The sequence below is a fragment of the Chanodichthys erythropterus genome, chromosome 14 (assembly GCF_024489055.1).
Source record: "Chanodichthys erythropterus isolate Z2021 chromosome 14, ASM2448905v1, whole genome shotgun sequence".
Taxonomy (NCBI): domain Eukaryota; kingdom Metazoa; phylum Chordata; class Actinopteri; order Cypriniformes; family Xenocyprididae; genus Chanodichthys; species Chanodichthys erythropterus.
In genome coordinates, this window is record NC_090234.1 from 10,704,064 (window position 1) to 10,724,970 (window position 20,907).

Here is a 20,907-nt window from a genome sequence, read left to right on the forward strand (position 1 = left end):
TTGCCTGAGCTGTTCTTACCTAGCCATCAGTACTTAGTATACAGTATGTAGAGTCTGGGTTGAAATCAAAGAAAAGTGCACAAAGATGTACAGCTCAAGAAATGAGCCTTTTAAGATTGTCCAGTGTGTGTTAAATACATTGAAGTTCATAGAAAACCCATTTGGTCAAATGAAGGATAGCAATGAATGCCGAAGCACATGGCTGTCGAAGGTCAAGCCCCCTCAAGGCAAGACTGTTTATCTGCTTTTTGAGTGCTTTAAATTCATTAAACAAGTTCAGATGCTCTAAAAAATAATAAACTGCTTGACATCTCAAAATGACTGTGACTGAAAACCTTCATGAGCATTTGTAAAATGAGACAAGGAATTCCCATGTTGAGACTTGTTGAGGGAGAGTTACAAAAGTAATACAAAAGTATTTGTGGAACTGAAAATGACAAATACATGATTACTAAATGGTTACATGAATGAACTTAAAAATGTGCAACTTGTTCAAAATTAAACGTATATAAATGGGTGAAAGGCTCTTTCACATTTTAATACTCTTCAGAAGATGAAACTCATAACCAATAGTGCTTATGAGATACATTCCCTGCAAACAGACCCGAGGAAGATGATTGGCGAACAACAGACTTACAGACAAAATGTAATCTTTTATAGTGGGCTTTGTGCTGTATGAAATTTATCCTTCATCCTGCATGAGGATTCTTCAAAAAATTTCCTTATGTGTTCGACAGAGGAAAGTCATATAGGTTTGAAATCAAGATGTAAACTCAAATCTCTAGTTTTACTGCAGAACATACAGTTCTTGAAAAATGCAGAGTCACAAAAAGCATTGTGGTTAATTAATTTAATGAAATAAATACTACCAGAGAACAAATAACCAGAGAGAAGAGTGAAAGTACAACTGAAATGAAATGACAAAGCATCAGTCATCAGGAAAGAGACATGACTGCATTTTTATGCATATAAAACAAATCTTCATTAATAATTGAAAAGGGAGACAGAGGCATTTCCCAGGGGATTCTCGTCAGATTTGGGATAAACAGAAAGCTCAAGCCAACGCAGAGTTGTACATTTTTTATTGAGAAATACATTTTTGCCTGTTTGCCATTGAGACCTGGAGTGAGTCAGTCACTGAACAACAAAGAAAATACATATTTCCTCTTAGCCAAAAAAAATAAAAAATGGTTAAAGCGCATAAAATTTCACAATAAAAAGAAAACAAAACATTTTAATAATATCCATAAAGGAACTACTGTATATAAAAGTAAAACATTTGTCTATAAATGTGGCTCTGAACAGCTCTCTCACTCTGAGATACAGTGGAAACTCTCGCACATGCCAACAGCTTCTCTTCTCCGAAAATACTCTGCTGACCACATCCACCACAATCGTGTCAGTGAAGGTCAGCTGTGTGAGAATCAGCATAATGAATGGATTCTGATGAGAGGAAGAGATGCAAGTTTGGGAAACTGAGATTGGATACTGATATTTTTCAATGTTTGTGGGCAGAAAAGAGAAAGTGAGGGAAGAGTTAACGCCAACAGTGTGGATATCAGTTATCAGAGCTTTTGAAATGCCAGACAAGCGTTCTTTAAAGGCAGGCCGCTCGAAGCCAAGCCACGGATTGACAGTCTGTTGGGACAGTTCCCTCGAGTGCTCGCTTCTGGATCCCAGCAGATCCAGTGCAGTCTTGAAGCACCCATCCATCACCCATCCTTTTCCTTTAGCCTGTGGATCAACGCTAAGGATTTCTGCAGAGAGGAAAGGTCAGGGATTTTAGGTTCATAACTCTGACAGGCGGGCAGGGCGAGGGTCACAGCGGACGTGACAAACAAAGCCTCTGGGACTGCAGCGGTTTAAAAGGTCAGGCTAAAACTGGAGTCTCTGCCACAATCATAACTGACAGGCTCTTGGCTCATTCATTAGAGTCCTTCCTATTAATTGCTATAATAAAATAACCGTCATCAACTGTACAAACTCTAATATTGCTGGTTTGGCCATAGTGCAGTCACAAGTTTGTACTCTCATGCTTTCATCCAATCAGCAGTCAGGGATGCATTACAAATTACAAGGGGGAAAAAAATAATTGGATGGGGCCATCAGTGCTTTATTCCTGAGAATAATAAGTGTATTGCTCCCCAGTGGGAATATGGAGCTGTCAGTCGGAGTGGCCCAATCCTCGGAGTGCATAGAAACAGGTTCTCCATCTCGTGTTAAGCAATGTGCATATCCACGTCCAGTCCCAAAGTTGGTTGAAGTGGTTTTGGGCAGGGTCGGGTCACAGCGCTAGGAAGGTGGACAGCTTTAATCCATCTCCAGGTCCATAAGCTTGTTTCGGGGGCGAGGCGTGTGCATGGGGTTCCTGGAGAAACAGCAGTGGGCGACAGCAAGCCCCAGCAGCACTGAGAGGAGAGCAGCGATCACAGCAGCGACCACACCGTATCCCACCGGCATCTTCAACGATTCCCACACTTCAGAACAACAAACAATCATCAGTGTCAATCACAAACACACCAGATATGGGAAAATGTGTTGTTCACGATTCTTCATCATTAAAGGTGCCGTAGAACATGTTTTCACAAGATGTAATATAAGTGTAAGGTGTCCCTGAATGTGTCTGTGAAGTTTCAGCTCAAAATACCCCATAGATTTTTTTTATTCATTTTTTTAACTGCCTATTTTGGGGCATCATTAAATATGCGCCGATTCAGGCTGCGGCCCCTTTAAATTCTCGTGCTCCCCGCCCCCGGAGCTGGCGCTTGCCTTAAACAGCATAAACAAAGTTCAGTGTATGCAGTTACGTTGAATGGGTTTATAGCACATTCTCTCTAGACATTGTTAGTTTACTCATTTGCTTGCTCATTGCAAATAGCATTTCTAATATGTTGGAGCTTTTGTGATGTTTGAGCCGATGGACGCACCACATGCGAAAAGTGCGTTTGCAACATATGCTGTATTTTTGTAGGTCCACTAGGGGCCGCTAGTGTCACACAAACAATATACTTTACCTTTAAACGTCTCAGTTTAGGACACAGATCTAAATCAGACATGACAAATAAAAAACACCATAGCTTCAATTTAATTGTATGCCAGAAGTACTTTTTAAATTAATAAAAACTATTAATATTAATAATTAGTATTATCAGCCTATTATACATAAAAAATCAAATGTAATTATAATAAATATAAGTAGGCTATAATAAATAAAAATATCAGTATTCTTAAAAAAATAGGTTGAAATTATGCAAACTGATGACTTTAACAAGACTGTCGATTAACATCATCTGATGATGTTCAAAATGATGACACATTAGTTCATTCTTTAACTTGAAGTACATCAGGGTCACATGTGTATTTTTTACACATGTTTTTTAGTTTTTTACCCTTTCCAGCGATCGTCTCCAAAAAGTTTTGCATAGCATGTATAAAGTTAGATATGCTGTCAAAGTTAAATGCTTTTGAACACATTTAACTCAGAATGATCTACTATGAAAAAGAGGCTACATGATGGAGGGACACAGGAATATTTCCTGATCAAAAATGAAGAGGTGTGGTTAAAATCAGACTCAGCCAATGGACTAAAACAGTGGTTCCCAAACACATCTCTGGAGCCTCCCCAACGCTGCATGTATCAAACACACCTGATTCAGATCAGCAGCTCTTTAGTCGAGACTCAAAGACCTGAAATATGTGTCAGACAAAGGAGACATGCAAAATGCGCTCCAGGAATGTGTTTTTACATAAAGTTTCATGATTTATAAAATAAATATATATTTTTAACTTCACTTAAAAAAATTAAAGTTGAAATTCAGGGAGTTAGGGTTCAGGACAGCCACCTCCCAATTTAAAGTACCCAATAAATGATTATTTTATATATATTAAGATTACTGATATTTTAAATATTATTGTGGGAATCAATAGATAATAGAAAGGATCTAGTAAAATCTAAAATTTGAATACTTCAATGCATGTTAAATGTGTTTTTGGTTGTGGGACATCAGTTTGCACCAATTCTGTAGAATGGCCCATGCAAGAGGTTAGTCTATAATAAAACACACTGCAAGTTTTTTTTACCTCAAAGCTCACTACCTAGTTTAAAATATGAGTTCTTGTTTTCCAACCCTCTGAAACACCAGGATCTGAAATCACCCCATTCATGACATTACAGTTTTCCTTTAACATGCCAATAAAGCAGGTGTGTTCTTAATAACTCATGTCTGTCCATCATCACAAGAGTAATAGTGCTGTGAGGATGAGATGTAGAGTAAGATAAGACCGTCTGAAGCGGTTCTGTCCCTGATGTAGACAAAGTGCACCTCCAAAAACTGTGCCTGCCCTTCCAAAAGATCAGATTATAAGAAATGCACGACTGAAGTTTATTTTTTAACGACGTGCCTGAGCAATTGAATGAGAATGTTTTTGTCTCATTTCATAACTCTTTTCTTAATTATTACCAACATGCTGCCATTTTTTCCTAAATATCTTGTATTGAAAGTTACAACAGTGTCAAGTACTTTGAACAATTGTTGCATTGGTCCATTTTAGTTTGGCTCAAACATATATAGCTCTATTACAGCGCTGGCCAATTCGAATATCAAAACACGGATGACGTGCTGAGAGGGAGCACAGCAGTGGGCGTTTACAGTCGTTTCTGAAAGCGGTAACCGTGATTAAGTGTTTGTGACTGAGAGAAAACAAGGATGGAAAATGATCATTTTTACACCTTTTTTGATGCAAAATCTTCATAAACTAACCTCCAGAATCTGAAAATCATTCTATGACCCCTTTAACAATGCCCATTCCCAGACACAACCATCAGGATCCTTACATTGCATTTGGACGGAGAGGAATGATGAAGCAGAGGTGAGGTCCTTCTCCCTGCTCCAGGCTCCAGTAGCAGGGGACAGGAGCCAGGGTGTGGCGCTACAGTAGTATTCTCCCACATCTCTATCCTGAACGCTGTGCAAGCTGAGGACAAACGTGTGCCAGTCGGTGCGCTCGAGGCAGCTGTCATTGGAGCCGCTCTTCTTCACCACCCCCCAGTGGTCCATGCTGATGAGAGGCGGGACTCCTCCGTTATCCACAGCCCATGCTGCACTCCGGAACCAGCGAACGTCAAACGCCATGTCACCTGTGGGACAGACAGGGTAAAACCATTGATGTCAACATGGAAAAAATGACATTTAAACACCTGCCATCACACCATTCTGATCTGTAACACCCTCCGGTGTGATCAAGTGTTGCTCTACAAGACTTGTCATTTAATATCCTGTTTTACTCAGAAGTATGTCTCAAGCAAATCATCATATTACAATGATTTCTGAAGGATTATGTGACACTGAAGACTGGAGTAATTATTTTGCATTCACAGGAATAAATTACAGTTTACTATGCATTCACATGGAAAACAGTTTTAAATAATAACCATATTTCATAATATTAATGTTTTAGAGTATCTTTGATCAAATAAATGCAGCCTTTGTGAGCAGAAGAGACTTGTTTCAAAAGCAACCAAAATAAAAATAAATACATTTCATGATTACTCCTAACTTGAGCGGTGGTGTAACTGTGCGAATGCGTTCAAAAGCGTTCTGCTTCAGCACTCCAAACAGCCGTGGCGGTGCTGCAGATTATACATGTATATGCGCCACAACCACAAGTGTATTCAAGTAGTGTATGGAAAGGAAACAAAGTTAAATGGTGTCTTTCAAGTGGTTCAATAGCATTACAGCTCCATTGAGGAAGCAGAAACACTCCCTGATGATCCGGAGTGAGGCAGGAGATACAAACAGGCCTCTACACGCCGTCCCGCTGCTATGTGTGGAATCTCAATGAAGGCCATTGGGTAATCAGAAACTGACAACCACGAGCGCGGCTCAAGCTCACCACAGCATTCTGATACTAGAGTCAAAACCAAGCTAATAACTAGAAAAATCCCATGGGAGCTGCAGACAACTTATGATTCTTACAGTGACATTTTTTTCAATATCTTGATACTGATTGTGTCTGAAACTGGCTTCAGTGTTTTCAAAGGAACCATAATTTCAACAAATTGTGTATATATTAGGGCTGGACAATAATTCAATATCAATATATATCGCGATATAATTCTTTTCGATAACGGTGATATGATTTTTAAACACATTTCCGGTATTTCGATATACATTACAGCATTTCTCACTGACTTGAGGCGCAGCGGTTAGAAAGAGCAGAACAAGATTGGCTATTTGCGTGATGACGTACACCACAGAGACACGCTGCCATCAGCGTATCTATTGGTTAATATGGTTTGTTTAAAATAGCAACGTGGAAAACAGACAGAGTTCAGATAATGTATGTATCAGTCGATGGATGCGCAAAACGTTACAACAACGATAATCAAAAAGCGTGGACAAAACAGTCACCCTTTGTAAAATGTTAACAGCTAACGTTAGTGCCGTATGCTCTAATGTCCAGTCATTTACGCCTTCATCACCCGGGTGTTGATAGCGCGCGAACGCAGGTGAGACCTGAACAGCACACATTGCTATCTGTGTTTAAACTAAACTCAGTTAAGCCTTGCTGATTTAAACCTTCAAGAACAAGACGCGAAAGAGAGAGAACTCGCACGCGCTATGAGAAGATTTGTGTGCGCTCATCCGAAGCGCGCACACGCTTATTTCAGACAGCGCGCAAATACTGAGTTCTCTTTCAAGTCTTGCGCTTCGACGGCCACATTCATACAAAAAATGATGTCAACATGCCCGTCTTGTCGAGTATCCTAGCAAACATAGTCAGTTATGTCTTAAGTGAACGTATAACAGTCGAGAAAGACAGCGCATGTGTAACAGTATATGTACTGGTTGTCTTAAAGGGAAAAAAAAACTATTCCTGCTGCCTGTTTTTAATGTTAAATCAAATAACAAAGAAATCACTCACTGATCTTGACTAAATAGTTTTTGTAACTTCAATAATGATTCATCTTATATACAGTAAAGATAATATGCAGTGTTATTTTATATTTGATTACTTTATCCATTTTCTGTACCTGAAAACTACTGTTACATACCTGAAAAACCTGAAAAGCACTGTTTATTTTATTTGAATATTTGCTTTATTGTACTTATTTGTGATGTTTCTTGTAGTTTGATTGTTTGTTCTTATTTTCTTTATTTTTATTTGACAGTAGTCCTATTTTTAGGGTCACGGTTTCGGTGCGGTACAGACATCCATTGTGGCCGTTCTTGGCAGTTTTTCTGAGGCTATTATATAGTTCATATCGATATCGGAATTATATCGTATCGACCGAAATTTAGAATTATATCGTGATATAAATTTTGGCCATATCGCCCACCCTAGTATATATTTATTTATAAAACAATTCTTTCCGGTTATTGAATCTGATTGGCTGAGAGTCGTGCGATATTCTAGTGATAACGGCACTCTTTTACCTTTTCACCGTTTGTATCACTCCGCTTTAAGCAACTGTCATGGCGGTCGAGCAAATCCACTGTTTATTTTTTACAACTACTACACTTGTTGTACCACGAACTGTAGTTTTAAGAGTTTTTTAGGTGAGAATGAAATATGTGACTCATATTTAATAGCATCTATTTTACAATTTGTTTAGACGTTTTCGTTTAGACGTTTTAGATATGAGCTCCAGGCCGTCAGCAGCCGTTCGGTGCTCGAGTACCCGCCGAGAACAGCTTCATCTCGGCCAGTGCTTCAGGGATTTGCTGCTGTGTGTTATAGTGGTTAAACATGAGATATAATTCCTTTTGGGTACATAAAACAGGCAGTCTTTGTTCTTATTCATCTATTACTTGTTCCTGAGCAAATTGAATTTAATAATTTAATATGAAGGCTATATGTAACTCTCATCCTGTAGAGCACTGCTTTTGTATGTTTGACTGAATTGTACAATTGTTTATTTCCTATCATTCATAATGGCTATTGTTGTTAATTTAAATATTGTTGATTTATAAATATTATTTTATATAAATAATTTGTTGTATTTGTTATTGAGAAAGGGTCCATTAGTGCTTAATATGGATTGTGTGAAAGTTACATGAATGCGCCATTAGATGGCAGCAAACATTACGAGTGATTATAAATGCAAAGGGACTTTTGTAAACAAAGGACGTTGTTTTAGTGGTTATATAGTACAGTCCAAAAGTTTGGAACCACTAAGATTTTTAATGTTTTTAAAAGAAGTTTCATCTGCTCACCAAGGCTACATTTATTTAATTAAAAATACAGTAAAAAAACAGTAATATTGTGAAACAATTTAAAATAACTGTTTTCTATTTGAATATATTTGACAAAGTAATTTATTCCTGTGATCAAAGCTGAATTTTCAGCATCATTAATCCAGTCTTCAGTGTCACATGATCCTTCAGAAATCATTCTAATATGCTGATCTGCTGCTCAATAAACATCTATGACTATTTTCAATGTTGAAAACAGTTGTTTTTTTCAGGATTCCTTGATGAATAGAAAGTTCAAAAGAACAGCATTTATCTGAAATACAAAGCTTCTGTAGCATTATACACTACCGTTCAAAAGTTTGGGGTCAGTACGAATTTTTATTTTTATTTTTTGAAAAGAAATTAAAGAAATGAATACTTTTATTCAGCAAGGATGCATTAAATCAATCAAAAGTGGCAGTAAAGACATTTATAATGTTACAAAGGATTAGATTTCAGATAAACACTGTTCTTTTGAACTTTATATTCATCAAATAATCCTGAAAAAAATATTGCACACAAATATTTTGTACAATTGTACACATTAAATGTTTCTTGAGCATCAGATCAGCATATTAGAATGATTTCTGAAGGATCATGTGACACTGAAGACTGGATTAATGATGCTGAAAATTCAGCTTTGATCACAGGAATAAATTACTTTGTCAAATATATTCAAATAGAAAACAGTTATTTTAAATTGTAATAATATTTCACAATATTACAGTTTTTTAGTGTATTTTTAATTAAATAAATGTAGCCTTGGTGAGCAGACGAAACTTCTTTTAAAAACATTAAAAATCTTAGTGGTTCTAAACTTTTGGACTGTGTATATTATATATATATATACATAGTTATAGTTATAGTTTCCAGTTGTTCCCAAAGACTTGCTTTTGATAAAACTTTTGTGCGATCCATCTTTGAATCCAATAAATCCCAACAATAATTATATTTTAGCTTTAGAAACTCTACTGTGACTGAAGAGCTTACACATACTGCTGTGGACTGACCATTACAGAAAGACACAAATGATTTTGATAATCACCAATACTGTTAGTTTAGGGCAGCTGTGGCACAGACCTTACTTTGGGTGGTGCTCTAATAAATTTGTTAAACACTGCACACACACACACGTAAACATACACACACTACTGTTTAAAACACTGCCAAATAAAAGTATTAATTGTTTTCAAAAATGTATCCGCACACACACAAGCATGTTAAGATAATTTTTTTTGCTGCTATATTGCCAAGTCCTGCTCTCGTTAATACAGTAATCGATTACTTCACAAATCAATCTCCATATTAGAGTTATGATTCATTCCAACCATGACGACGCTAGTTGGGAAATTAAGGAAAGCCTTTGGCACTGCATCGTCATTACTATATATATACAGTATATATGTTATGATCATCAGTGGATGAGGAATGACATGTCCGAACTAGCGCTCGCTTCCGGAGCCCGAGGGTGGGCAAATGACACTCATAAAGGCCGAGTTGACTGTTCCCTACATTCACTGGATAACTGTGCCTTTTCTACATTCATGCCATCTGTAATGATTAATGACTGAACTTTACTGCCTCAAGACAGCATCTAATGCGGATTGCAGTGACGGGTCAGACGTGGGTCGCATTTTAAGCATCACTGCTTTATTAGTGTACACAGATTACACAAAATGACTATTAGGGGGTATTTGCCACACCTCAAACACTTCCGCTGTGAAAAGAGATTTTGAAAAGAGATTTTCACAGCCACGAAACATAAAAAAAAAAAAAAAAAACATTTTCAAAGTAAAACCGTTTTCTTTATTGCCTCCATAGTTTGTGTAGGACTGATGCTGTTCTTCTGCACAGGCTTTTTCTCTGAACCTCAAGGTCATATGGAGCCTGAGGGAGCAGCACTGTCCTTATTCTCAACCACTGTGAACAATAACTAGGCCAAAATTAGCCTTAAAACGATGTTCTTTCTGCTCTAATCGAGCCCGGAATAAAAGAAGAAGCCCTCTCAGAACTCATGAGCAGCTCTTGACTCGCAGTTTTGGGTTGAGATTGTACTCACGGGTCCTTTCATCTCCCGGCCCTCCGCTTCCCTTCAGCTGAAGCTCATGTTCTTGGATACATTACTTGAGTACGTTACTCAGCCTGTGCGCAAGAACAAGCAGGGCAGGCATTAAGATTTATGAGTTTAATTAAAAATTAAACACTGCAATGTGATTTCACACTACAATGCTGTAGAGGAATAGTTCAACCAGACTTAGCTGAACATGTCGTTCCTAACTTGTATTTTATTATTTTGTACTTTTTGGGTGGAAGACAAAAGTAATCATCATGCAGCTCTGGAGGGATAGTTCAAACAAAAATGAAATTTGTCATCATTTAATGTAACAAAATTAAAGCTGTTCACACCAAGAATGATAACTATAAAGATGACGAAAAAGATATAGTTCTGAAAATCGTTCTAAATATAAAACAATAGCGGAGTCCACACCACAGCTATAATGATGATGACTGCACTTTATTTTACATGTACTTACCTAAGAAAATATTGGGTAATGAAGTCAAGTCAAGTCACCTTTATTTATATAGCGCTTTTTACAATGCAGATTGTGTCAAAGCAGCTTTACATTGATAACTGGTATATAATTTTGGCTGCACAGCAGCTCTTAAAGAATAGTGTCAATGCAGGCAGATCACAGCAATGTTGAATATCAAATGTCAAGTGTCCCCAACTAAGCAAGCCAAAGGCGACAGCGGCAAGAAACTCAAACTCCAACAGGTACTCCAACAAACTCCAAATACAGGGGTTAAGGTTAGGTTTAGGGGTAGGTTCAGCATTATTACATAAGCACTAGAGCTGGGACTATACAGCGATTCTCGATTCTCGAGTAGCGATACGATGAATCTGGATCGATCCTGATATTTTCTCTCTCAAATCTACTCTGAGCTTAGTTTTAACAGCAGATGGCACTCTAGGCTAGTTTTTAACTGCGCACTCAAATGCTCAAAATGGATTGAGCATGAGTAAATCATGGAGTAATTTTCATTTTTGGGTGCACTATCCCTTTAAATATACTTGCACCTCGGCTCAGAATGCTTTTATGCAGCAGACGACAAATCCTCAGCACTTGCTTATAATCAACAGAGCGATATTATGGTGTGGACGCAGATATTGTTATCATTATAGTTCTCATTCTTGGTGTGAACGGGACTTCTTTATTTCTTTTGTGGAACATGAAGATATATTGACAAAAGTCTGTTTTTTGTCCACACAATGGAAGTCACTGTGTTTCAATGCTGTTCAATGAGGGTGAGAAAATGATAACAGAATTTTATTTTTGGGTGGACTATCCCTTTAATTTGCTTTAAATGGCTAGTTCACCCAAAAATGAAAATTCTGTCATTAATTACTCACCCTCATGTTGTTCCACACCCGTAAGACCTTCGTTGATCTTCGGAACACAAATTAAGATATTTTAGTTGAAATCCGATGGCTCCGTGAGGCCTCCATAGCCAGCAATGACACTTCCTCTCTCAAGATCCATTAATGTACTAAAATCATATTTAAATCAGTTCATGTGAGTACAGTGGTTCAATATTAATATTATAAAGCGACAAGAATATTTTTGGTGCGCCAAAAAAACTAAATAACAACTTATATAGTGATGGCCGATTTCAAAACACTGCTTCAGGAAGATTCGGAGCACAAATGAATCAGTGTGTCGAATCAGCTGTTCGGAGCGCCTAAGTCACGTGATTTCAGCCGTTTGGCGGTTTGACCCACGATCCGAATCATGATTTGACACACTGATTCATTTATGATCCGATGCTTCATGAAGCAGTGTTTTGAAATCGGCCATCACTAAATAATTTTTTTTTGGTGCACCAAAAATATTCTTGTGGCTTTATAATATTAATATTGAACCACTGTACTCACATGAACTGATTTAAATATGATTTTAGTACATTAATGGATCTTGAGAGAGGAAGTGTCATTGCTGGCTATGGAGGCCTCACGGAGCCATCGGATTTCAACTAAAATATCTTAATTTGTGTTCAGAAGATGAATGAAAGTCTTACGGGTGTGAAACGACATGAGGGTGAGTAATTAATGACAGAAATTTCATTTTTGGGTGAACTAACCCTTTACATATTGTGTGGCTTCACAAGCCTTGGAATATAGTGCATGAGTTGTGTGGACTATTTCTACAGAAAATAAGACAGGATTGGGATGACATACAGGTGAGTAAAAGATGACTGAGCTACACTTTAAAAACACAAATCCTGAGAGACGCACTGTAGAGTCTCCGTGGGGATTACACTTAAAGAAACACAATAGAAACAGAACCTTTTCCTTCAGGGCGGCAATCTTTTCAGAATCCCAACAATAAAAGCAGCACAAAAACATCTCTCATTTCTCTACACTGTACAGTGAAAAGAGAAGTGTGAACATTGTGCTGACATGTATCTATGACTGCAGCATGTGTGTGCCTGCCTGTGGCTACAGACTGATGAGGGAGGAACATGAGTGTTACCCAACATTCAGCCACAAGAGTGCAACATTTCTGACTGATTCGATCACAGCAGGCAATGGCACCGACAGCAGCCCGCAGGTCTGTATGTTCCCCGACACGTTTAGGATCACTAAACACATAAACATCCAACAGGAAACAGCAGTGCTTGAAAGTTCTAACCATGTGAGCCGTGACAAATTTCCACCGAAAAGCAATTTGTCGGTCCACAATAAATGAGGCACGACGTGGCACAAATCAATCACAAAACACAGTCACTTCCTGACACTCACAGCTAAACTCTGCATTGGGTGTGGATGTATTAGGTTTCATGTTATCTTTATTTGTAGGCCCTTTTTGTGTTTTCTGCACTAATTATAGGAAAACACTTATTACACTGTAAAATAGTCATATTTTAAACAAAACTAGAGCTGCACGATTAATAGTTAAAAGGAATGACACAATCTCATTCCTAAATAACAACGATTAAACCTTTGACAAAATCACAGCCAAACATTCAGATCGGTGTCGGTGCTGCCGCTGATCCAGAGAGAGCAGTTGTCAAGTATAGATATGAAAGAGCTTCACAAGCAGTGTTTTTAACCACACAGTATCATTATTTCTGTGTTACAATATTCATATTCTCACAGTACTGGGAGAAAAGTTTATAGTTGGGATATAAACACTGATGATGTCGATGATAGTGATCAAAATAGAGCAAATCACCTATTTAAAGTAACTTGATGCTTCTAATAATAATTGTATCGATTACATTGTCATGCCAGTAGGTGTCGACAAGTGACTTAAGTGTTTGTTCATTCAAGAGATTCGTTCAAAAAAAAAAAAAAAAAAAAAAAAACGCTGATTCATCCAATAAAAAAGTGAAGAATTTATGAGTTGAATCCTTAAAGGGTTAGTTCACCCAAAAATGAAAATTTTGTCATTAATGACTCACCCTCATGTCGTTCCACACCCATAAGACCTCCGTTCATCTTCTGAACACAGTTTAAGATATTTTAGATTTAGTCCGAGAGCTTTCTGTCCCTCCATTGAAAATGTTTGTACGTTATACTGTCCATGTCCAGAAAGATAATAAAAACATCATCAAAGTAGTCCATGTGACATCAGTGGGTTAGTTAGAAGTTTTTAAAGCATCGAAAATACATTTTGGTCCAAAAATAACAAAAACTATGACTTTCTGCCGACAGATGAAAGGATTCAATGGAATCAGTTCAATGGAATCAGTTCAATGGAATCGATTCAATGGAATCGATTCAATGGAAAGGATTCCGGAAGAGAAGACAATGCTGAATAAAATCGTAGTTTTTGTTATTTTTGGACCAAAATATATTTTCAATGCTTCAAAAACTTCTAACTAACCCACTGATGTCACATGGACTACTTTGATGATGTTTTTATTACCTTTCTGGACATGGACAGTATAACGTACATACATGTTCAATGGAGGGACAGAAAGCTCTCGGACTAAATCTAAAATATCTTAAACTGTGTTCTGAAGATGAACGGAGGTCTTACGGGTTTGGAACGACATGAGGGTGAAGTTTTTATTAAATAATTTGTTCAGAATCATTAAACATTGCAGCAATTAACATTTTGTCTGAACCTCTAGTAAATTATGTAAGTTATTTTAGTTGTCTGTTCAGAATTGTGGGAGAATCGTGATTCAGTTTTAAAAACCAAAAATTATGATTCTCAATTTATCCACAATCGTGCAGCTCTAAACAGAACAAATATTTCTAAACAGTTTTTTGAAGTTGATATCATAATTAATAAGCTAAAACAATTTATAAACAAGAGGTTGTGTAGAACTTTAAAGTCACCATAAAATCCTAATTTTAAATTTATGGAAATTACTACATTTATTATGAATAATTTATCTGTGCACATCATTATTTTTTTAAATCCATGTGCCTCAATCTTGAATCAAAATAACTCTCCTTGTCTTCTCTAACATCTCTTCTCTTTTCTTCTCAACCTCACTCACACGAGATCCACCAATAGCAAACCTCAACCATCCAATCAATTCCCCACAGACAAAATCAAGCCCTGCCCTTTCCAGAAGCCGTTTCTTTGGGATATACGTCACAATAGGGAGGAAAAGACTAATTGCAACTAGTGTATTATGCCGAGTGTAAATGACAGATGTTCCAATTCTACCAAAATCTGAAGCAAGCACCAGTTTACCACAAGGCCCAGGATTCATGACATTTTACACTTCATACACCCTTTGTGGGTTTGTTTATTATAGATTTTCAGCTACTAATAAGAGCAATACTTTTAAAAGAGAGTTCCATTTTACCACATTTAAATGGATTCCACAGATTTTCACCAAGAATGTGTGCTAAAATGCCGACTTCTCAATAGTACGCTTGCTATGTTGACCAAGGCAGTCTCACGCGTGAAGTTTAAGCACTTTTGAAAAGACTGCTAAAAGCTCATTATAAAGAAACACTTCAACTTACTACCCCACATTACTGTGCATACCGTATTTATGAGTAACTATTAAACAACAGAAACAAAAGGAAAAGACGTGATACAGGATGTGACTCAGGGGGCAAAGTTGAGGTATTAGTTTATAATATTACCTGTGAATAACTGCAAAAACCACACCCACTAACCATGAGCAACAACATGTGACTTCTGAGGTGCTGATGAATAAACTGAATATGGATGACTTAATTCAAAAGGTTCAACCTGAATATTGATATTAAAACATGCCAAAACATGCCATCCAGAGAGCTTACAAGGTGAGAGCGGATTAAGGCCAGAAACTGAACAGTGCAGAGATGCTAAAATGACTGGCAAAAAGCTAAAAAGTGTTTTACAAAAAAACTTTGAATAATTAAAATTCTTAAAGCACTTGGTTACTTTTGAGATTCAGTTCGTACATCAATGCTTTAGGCAGAATGTGACATTGTGAAGTCATTCTCACAAAAGCTGTCAAGAACATGTCAGAAACATTTCCCCAAAAATATGTACAATAAAATCTCAGTCTGGTTACTTATAAGAATTTGGACATAAACCAAAATTAAAATGCAATGTCATTGGATTAGATCAATAATCAAACTAAATCACATTTGTTTTTAAAAATCTGAATGTTTGAAATTATAAAAGAGAAAAACTCTAGTAGGATTTTCTTGAAGATGCCATTTAGTTTTATCTTCTTTTTACACAAAGAAATCCATTCGTTTATTAACATTCTAAAAAACTTTATATCATATAAATTGTACTGTATATTTATTCTCTCTTGCACTGCACAAACAGTACTTGCCAGTGTTAGGAGAAGCGTTCAGGATGGAAATGATGCACTTCATCTGGACCGTGTCTCCTGGTAACACACTGTTTGCTTCTGAATGAATGGATATGTTGAACACTGGACCTGCAGAGGGGGAACACACACACACACACACACACACACACACACATTCAGTTTTTAAAGTCTACCAAGATTGCATAGTCTTTAAGTGGCTGTTGAAGACTTCTATATTGATAAACATTTCAAAAATCAGCTTCTTCATAGTTGTGTTTAGTTCTAGTTCATACAAAATGGAGTAAAAGAGTGAGAGAGGCTCCGTTCCAAAACTTAGTGAGCCTCTCAGTCTATTGTCTACACAGGGAGCATCCTGACTGAATTTGAATATCAAAAGTGATTGAATTGTAAAATTCCACACAGTGAAACTCAAAATAGTGCTTTGCAGGAGAGATTCATTTCTCTACTGATTTCAAAAGACGCAATGATGCCGTACTCTGCATATTAAAGTGAAAAACACACAAATATTGGTCCATTTTAATTAGTCTAAACTATTATAGATACTTTAACAGTGAATGAAAGATAGCTGCAGGGATGATGTATTTTTGTAGGGCAAAATCCAAAAAAGGGTTCCCTTCATCCCAAATTATTTTTATTTTTTTAATTTTTATTAAAAGCCTGAAATAAACAGAGCTTGTGTTAACCACAGATGTTTTATTCTACAACATAAAATACGTCTTTAATACCACTTTTGATTAAAGCGTTTACTTTTCCCAGACAACCTCTGCAGTCACATTTAGACACTTGATGGCAAACATCTTTTTCAAGACATTAAACTTCATCAGCATCCGCTTTTACAGCCTCACTGTGTTTATAATCACACTCTTGCATATTATTCTAACTCAAACTTTCAGGGAGAAACTTTTTTTTTTTTTTAAATGTTGGTGATGTTGTGACCATGGTGTAGTTCCCTAATGTAGGCTACATTAGCTTTTTTCTTCTGGTGATTGTATTTAGGCTTCAAAATTCGTGAAAAATCTCTCAAGATTATCAGGATGAACAAAACTTTGATGAATCATAAACTTTTGTTTGGTCACAGACCATATTGGGGTTTCTATTGAAAAAACAAACACACACACACAAAAAAAAAAAACACACACACAAAAAAAAAAAAACCCACAGGGTGACGCTAACTTCCGGGTTGGCCAATAAAAATATGTGATGACGCAGCGCTCTGAAATTATATATATATATATATATATATATATATATATATATATATATATATATATATATATATATATATATATATATAAAATCAAAATCAATTCTGCCATGTTGGATTTATTTTTTCCATAAAAGGATAGCCTTCATTGTGGAGGATACATGCGGTTTGGCCTTAGAATTTGGCCTCCAGCTTTTGGAACAAACTTTCACATCAGGAGTGTGTCTATGATGTTTTAAAAATGCTGCCTGTGAACGAGAGAGTGTGCGAGTGATTAAGAGAGAGAGAGAGAGAGTCTGTGGACAGCAGGAATCTGCCCTGAGGGAGAGACTATAGAGCTCTAGTCATCCAGAAGCAGACATGAAGAGGGAAGTACAGAATTAGAGAGTGAGAGGTAACATGACCCAGCTGTAAACACACCTACAGGCAGTTCAGCATCACCCAATGAGTGCTCAAGCTCACTGTATTCGGAGTCTAGTTAGCATGGTAATACCTGTGTGCACAAAGGCAATCTCAATCTTGTTGGACTCCGCGCTGACGGCTTTGATCCATTCTTGTTTCTGATCCCGTGTCCAGGCCGTGACATCGCAGTAATAGAATCCGCGATCTGTGTCCTGGGCCCCATACAGACGGAAGCGGTACTCGAGCTGCCCGGTCTTCTCCAGAACCACGCTGTCGATCCGGCTCGGCTCGCTCCACTCCTCTGACTGCAGGACCGAGTCTTGGCTGAGTGACAGCATTTTCCGGGACTTGCCTCCAAAGATCTCCTCGAAACGGATGAGAACGGTGTAGCCGGGATTCCTCAGGTGCTGACCCGTCACCTGACAGGTCATCTCAAACGTGGATCCAGCAGTCGAAGCTTCTCTCACACGGTGGGCTACTACTTGCAAAACTGGAACTGAACAGACCACACAAAAATACATCATTAAACATTTGTAAAGTCCCCAAACTTCCCTCAAAGAGACAGGGATATATATATACATTTTTGTACATAAATCTATCTGAAAGCAAGAACTGTGGGAATAGCCAGAACACAGCAGAACCAAGTTTAGGCCAAGCAGTTGAGAGCAGATATAAATAATTGTACAGCTTTGACCAGTGGGTGAGGGGGTCACAAAACACATCTGAAGAACAATTTTTTTTTAAGAGTAGCAGTGGGAAAACTATACGGCAAAATTGGCAAAAATGTAACAAATGGGGCATCAATGAATTCTGTTTAACTCAAGCAATATTGAAGAGACTTCAAGGCATTAAAATAAACTTTCTTCTTGTTTCAACTTTCATCCCTTCTGCAAAAGCCCACAGGTAGAGGTCTATGCAGATTTTTCAGGCCCAATCCTGTAAGGTTCTGTCTCTCTGTGGTGTCATAGGCTCCTTTGTCTAATTCCTCAACAACGGACCTCACCTTGTTGCATTCGTCACAGCAGGAAACAGGATGCTACTTTGCCTCACTGTTTCTTGCAATTGAAAGCCATTAAAAATACTGAACCATGTGTCGGTTGAGGAAGATTTTTTTACTTTTAACTTTATCTAATTTTAATTAATCATAACTAACATTTCTTTCCTCAAAAGGATAACATTTATACATGTTTTAATACTGAATGTCTCGAACACTTTGGCCAGAATTACTGTGTCTGAAAATAACAAAAGGAGAAATAAAACTAGACAGGTGTCCAGTGTATGTCCAACCTCATGATCAAGGTATCCAGATTGGCTACCACACCTTTAGGACCTTCGTTTATCTTTGGAACACAAATTAAGATATATTTGATGAAATCCGATGGCTCCGTGAGGCCTGCATAGCCAGCAATGACATTTCCTCTCTCAAGATCCATTAATGTACTAAAAACATATTTAAATCAGTTCATGTGAGTACAGTGGTTCAATATTAATATTATAAAGCCACGAGAATATTTTTGGTGCGCCAAAAAAACAAAATAACGACTTATATAGTGATTGCCGATTTCAAAACACTGTTTCAGGAAGCTTCGGATCATAAATGAATCAGTGTATTGAATCCGCCAAAGTCACGTGATTTCAGCAGTTTGGCGGTTTGACACGTGATCTGAATCAGGATTCGACAAAAAAGATTCATAACACTCCGACGCTTCCTGAAGCAGTGTTTTGAAATCGGCCATCACTATATAAGTCGTTATTTTGTTTTTTTGGCACACCAAAAATATTCTCGTGGCTTTATAATATTAATATTGAACCACTGTACTCACATGAACTGATTTAAATATGTTTTTAGTACATTAATGGATCTTGACAGAGGAAATGTCATTGCTGGCTATGGAGGGTTTCATCAAAAATATCTTAATTTGTGTTCTGAAGATGAATGAAGGTCTTACGGGTGTGGAACGACATGAGGGTGAGTAATTAATGACATTATTTTCATTTTTGGGTGAACTAACCCTTTAATATTATGAAGTGACTAGAATACTTTTTGTACGCATAAACAAAACAAAAATAACAACTTTATTCCAGCTATCTACATTGCAGCGCTTCCAGGATCTACATCAGAATGCTGGTTCAGTATTGGCCGATGCCTGGTCACGTGAGCAGCACGACACATTCATGTGATGCTGACGCAGGAGCCAGCCAATAATGAACTGGCCTTCAGACATAAACAAGGAAGTCATGCACTGCGCCAACTGTGTTGGAGACTAACAAGGATGAGGAAAAGTTTTTGAATATAGTAATTATGTTTGTTTTGTTTTTGCATATAAAAAAGTATTCTCATCTCTTCATAACATTAAGATTGAACCACTGCAGTCATGTCGACTGTTTTAACAATGTCTTTAGTACCTTTCTGGACCTTGAATGATGCCAATTATGTTGCAGTCTATGGTGGACAAAAAATATCTCTGAAGATGAATGAAGGTCTTACGGGTGTGGAGCGACATGAGGGGGAGTAATTAATGACGGAAGTTTCATTTTTGGGTGAACTAACCCTTTAAATCAGGTGCGTAGGGGAATTTCTACCACACTGTAAATAAAGTGTCTGCACCTTAAAAACAAAATACATTTGAGCATCTTTTAATTTATTTTCAGATATTTATATTCTGCAGAAGTCCCACAAGTCTTTATTTCTTTATCTCAATGACCTCTATTTGGAGACTCACCAGTAAAATTTGAAAGAGATTGACTGGAAATCCTTCAAAGATTTCAAAGACTTCAGATGAAGTGCAAAAATCATCATATTTTGGTAAAGATTTGACAAAATTTGTAGGAGCAGCATCAAGATATAATCATAGTGAATTCCATGCCTAGATGACATAGTTCATAGGAAATGAGCTGTTGGTGCTGCTAGTGGATTTAAGAGATCGATCCCAAAATCGCTCCAAAAAAAATGATTAGACACTCCTCAATTAGTGTGCCAAATTTCACAGCTTTTTGCCATATGGTTCTACCCTGCCAGAAATGAACTAACAGATGCCATCACACCTTACTACGGCGCTCGCCACCTAACAAGTATCAGAAATGTAAATTTTGTCAGTATCAGATATAGTTTCAGAGCACAGTATCAGTGACATCAAGGGTGCAGTGGAAAGCGTCCAGTCCCAGACAGAGCGGCCATTGTGTGTCTTCACAGAGAAGACGCCATCAGACACAATTAAAGTCATTTACTCTAATCCCTTATTGAGTGCTGAAAATGAGAGACACTAA

At 37.3% G+C, this 20,907-nt stretch overlaps 1 protein-coding gene across 1 annotated transcript in view; it reads right to left on the reverse strand.

The window, feature by feature from the left end:
* Positions 1-845: 845 nt before the first annotated feature.
* LOC137035699 (prostaglandin F2 receptor negative regulator-like) overlaps positions 846-20,907 on the reverse strand; it is a 43,665-nt gene continuing 23,603 nt past the window's right edge. The window contains exons 5-8 of the mRNA XM_067409231.1: positions 17,732-18,136; positions 16,035-16,142; positions 4,835-5,137; positions 846-2,477 (exon numbers count right to left, since the gene is read on the reverse strand). Of these exons, the coding sequence (XP_067265332.1) occupies positions 2,311-2,477; positions 4,835-5,137; positions 16,035-16,142; positions 17,732-18,136 (983 nt within the window). The 3' untranslated portion in view covers positions 846-2,310. The remainder of the gene's footprint in view (positions 2,478-4,834; positions 5,138-16,034; positions 16,143-17,731; positions 18,137-20,907) is intronic.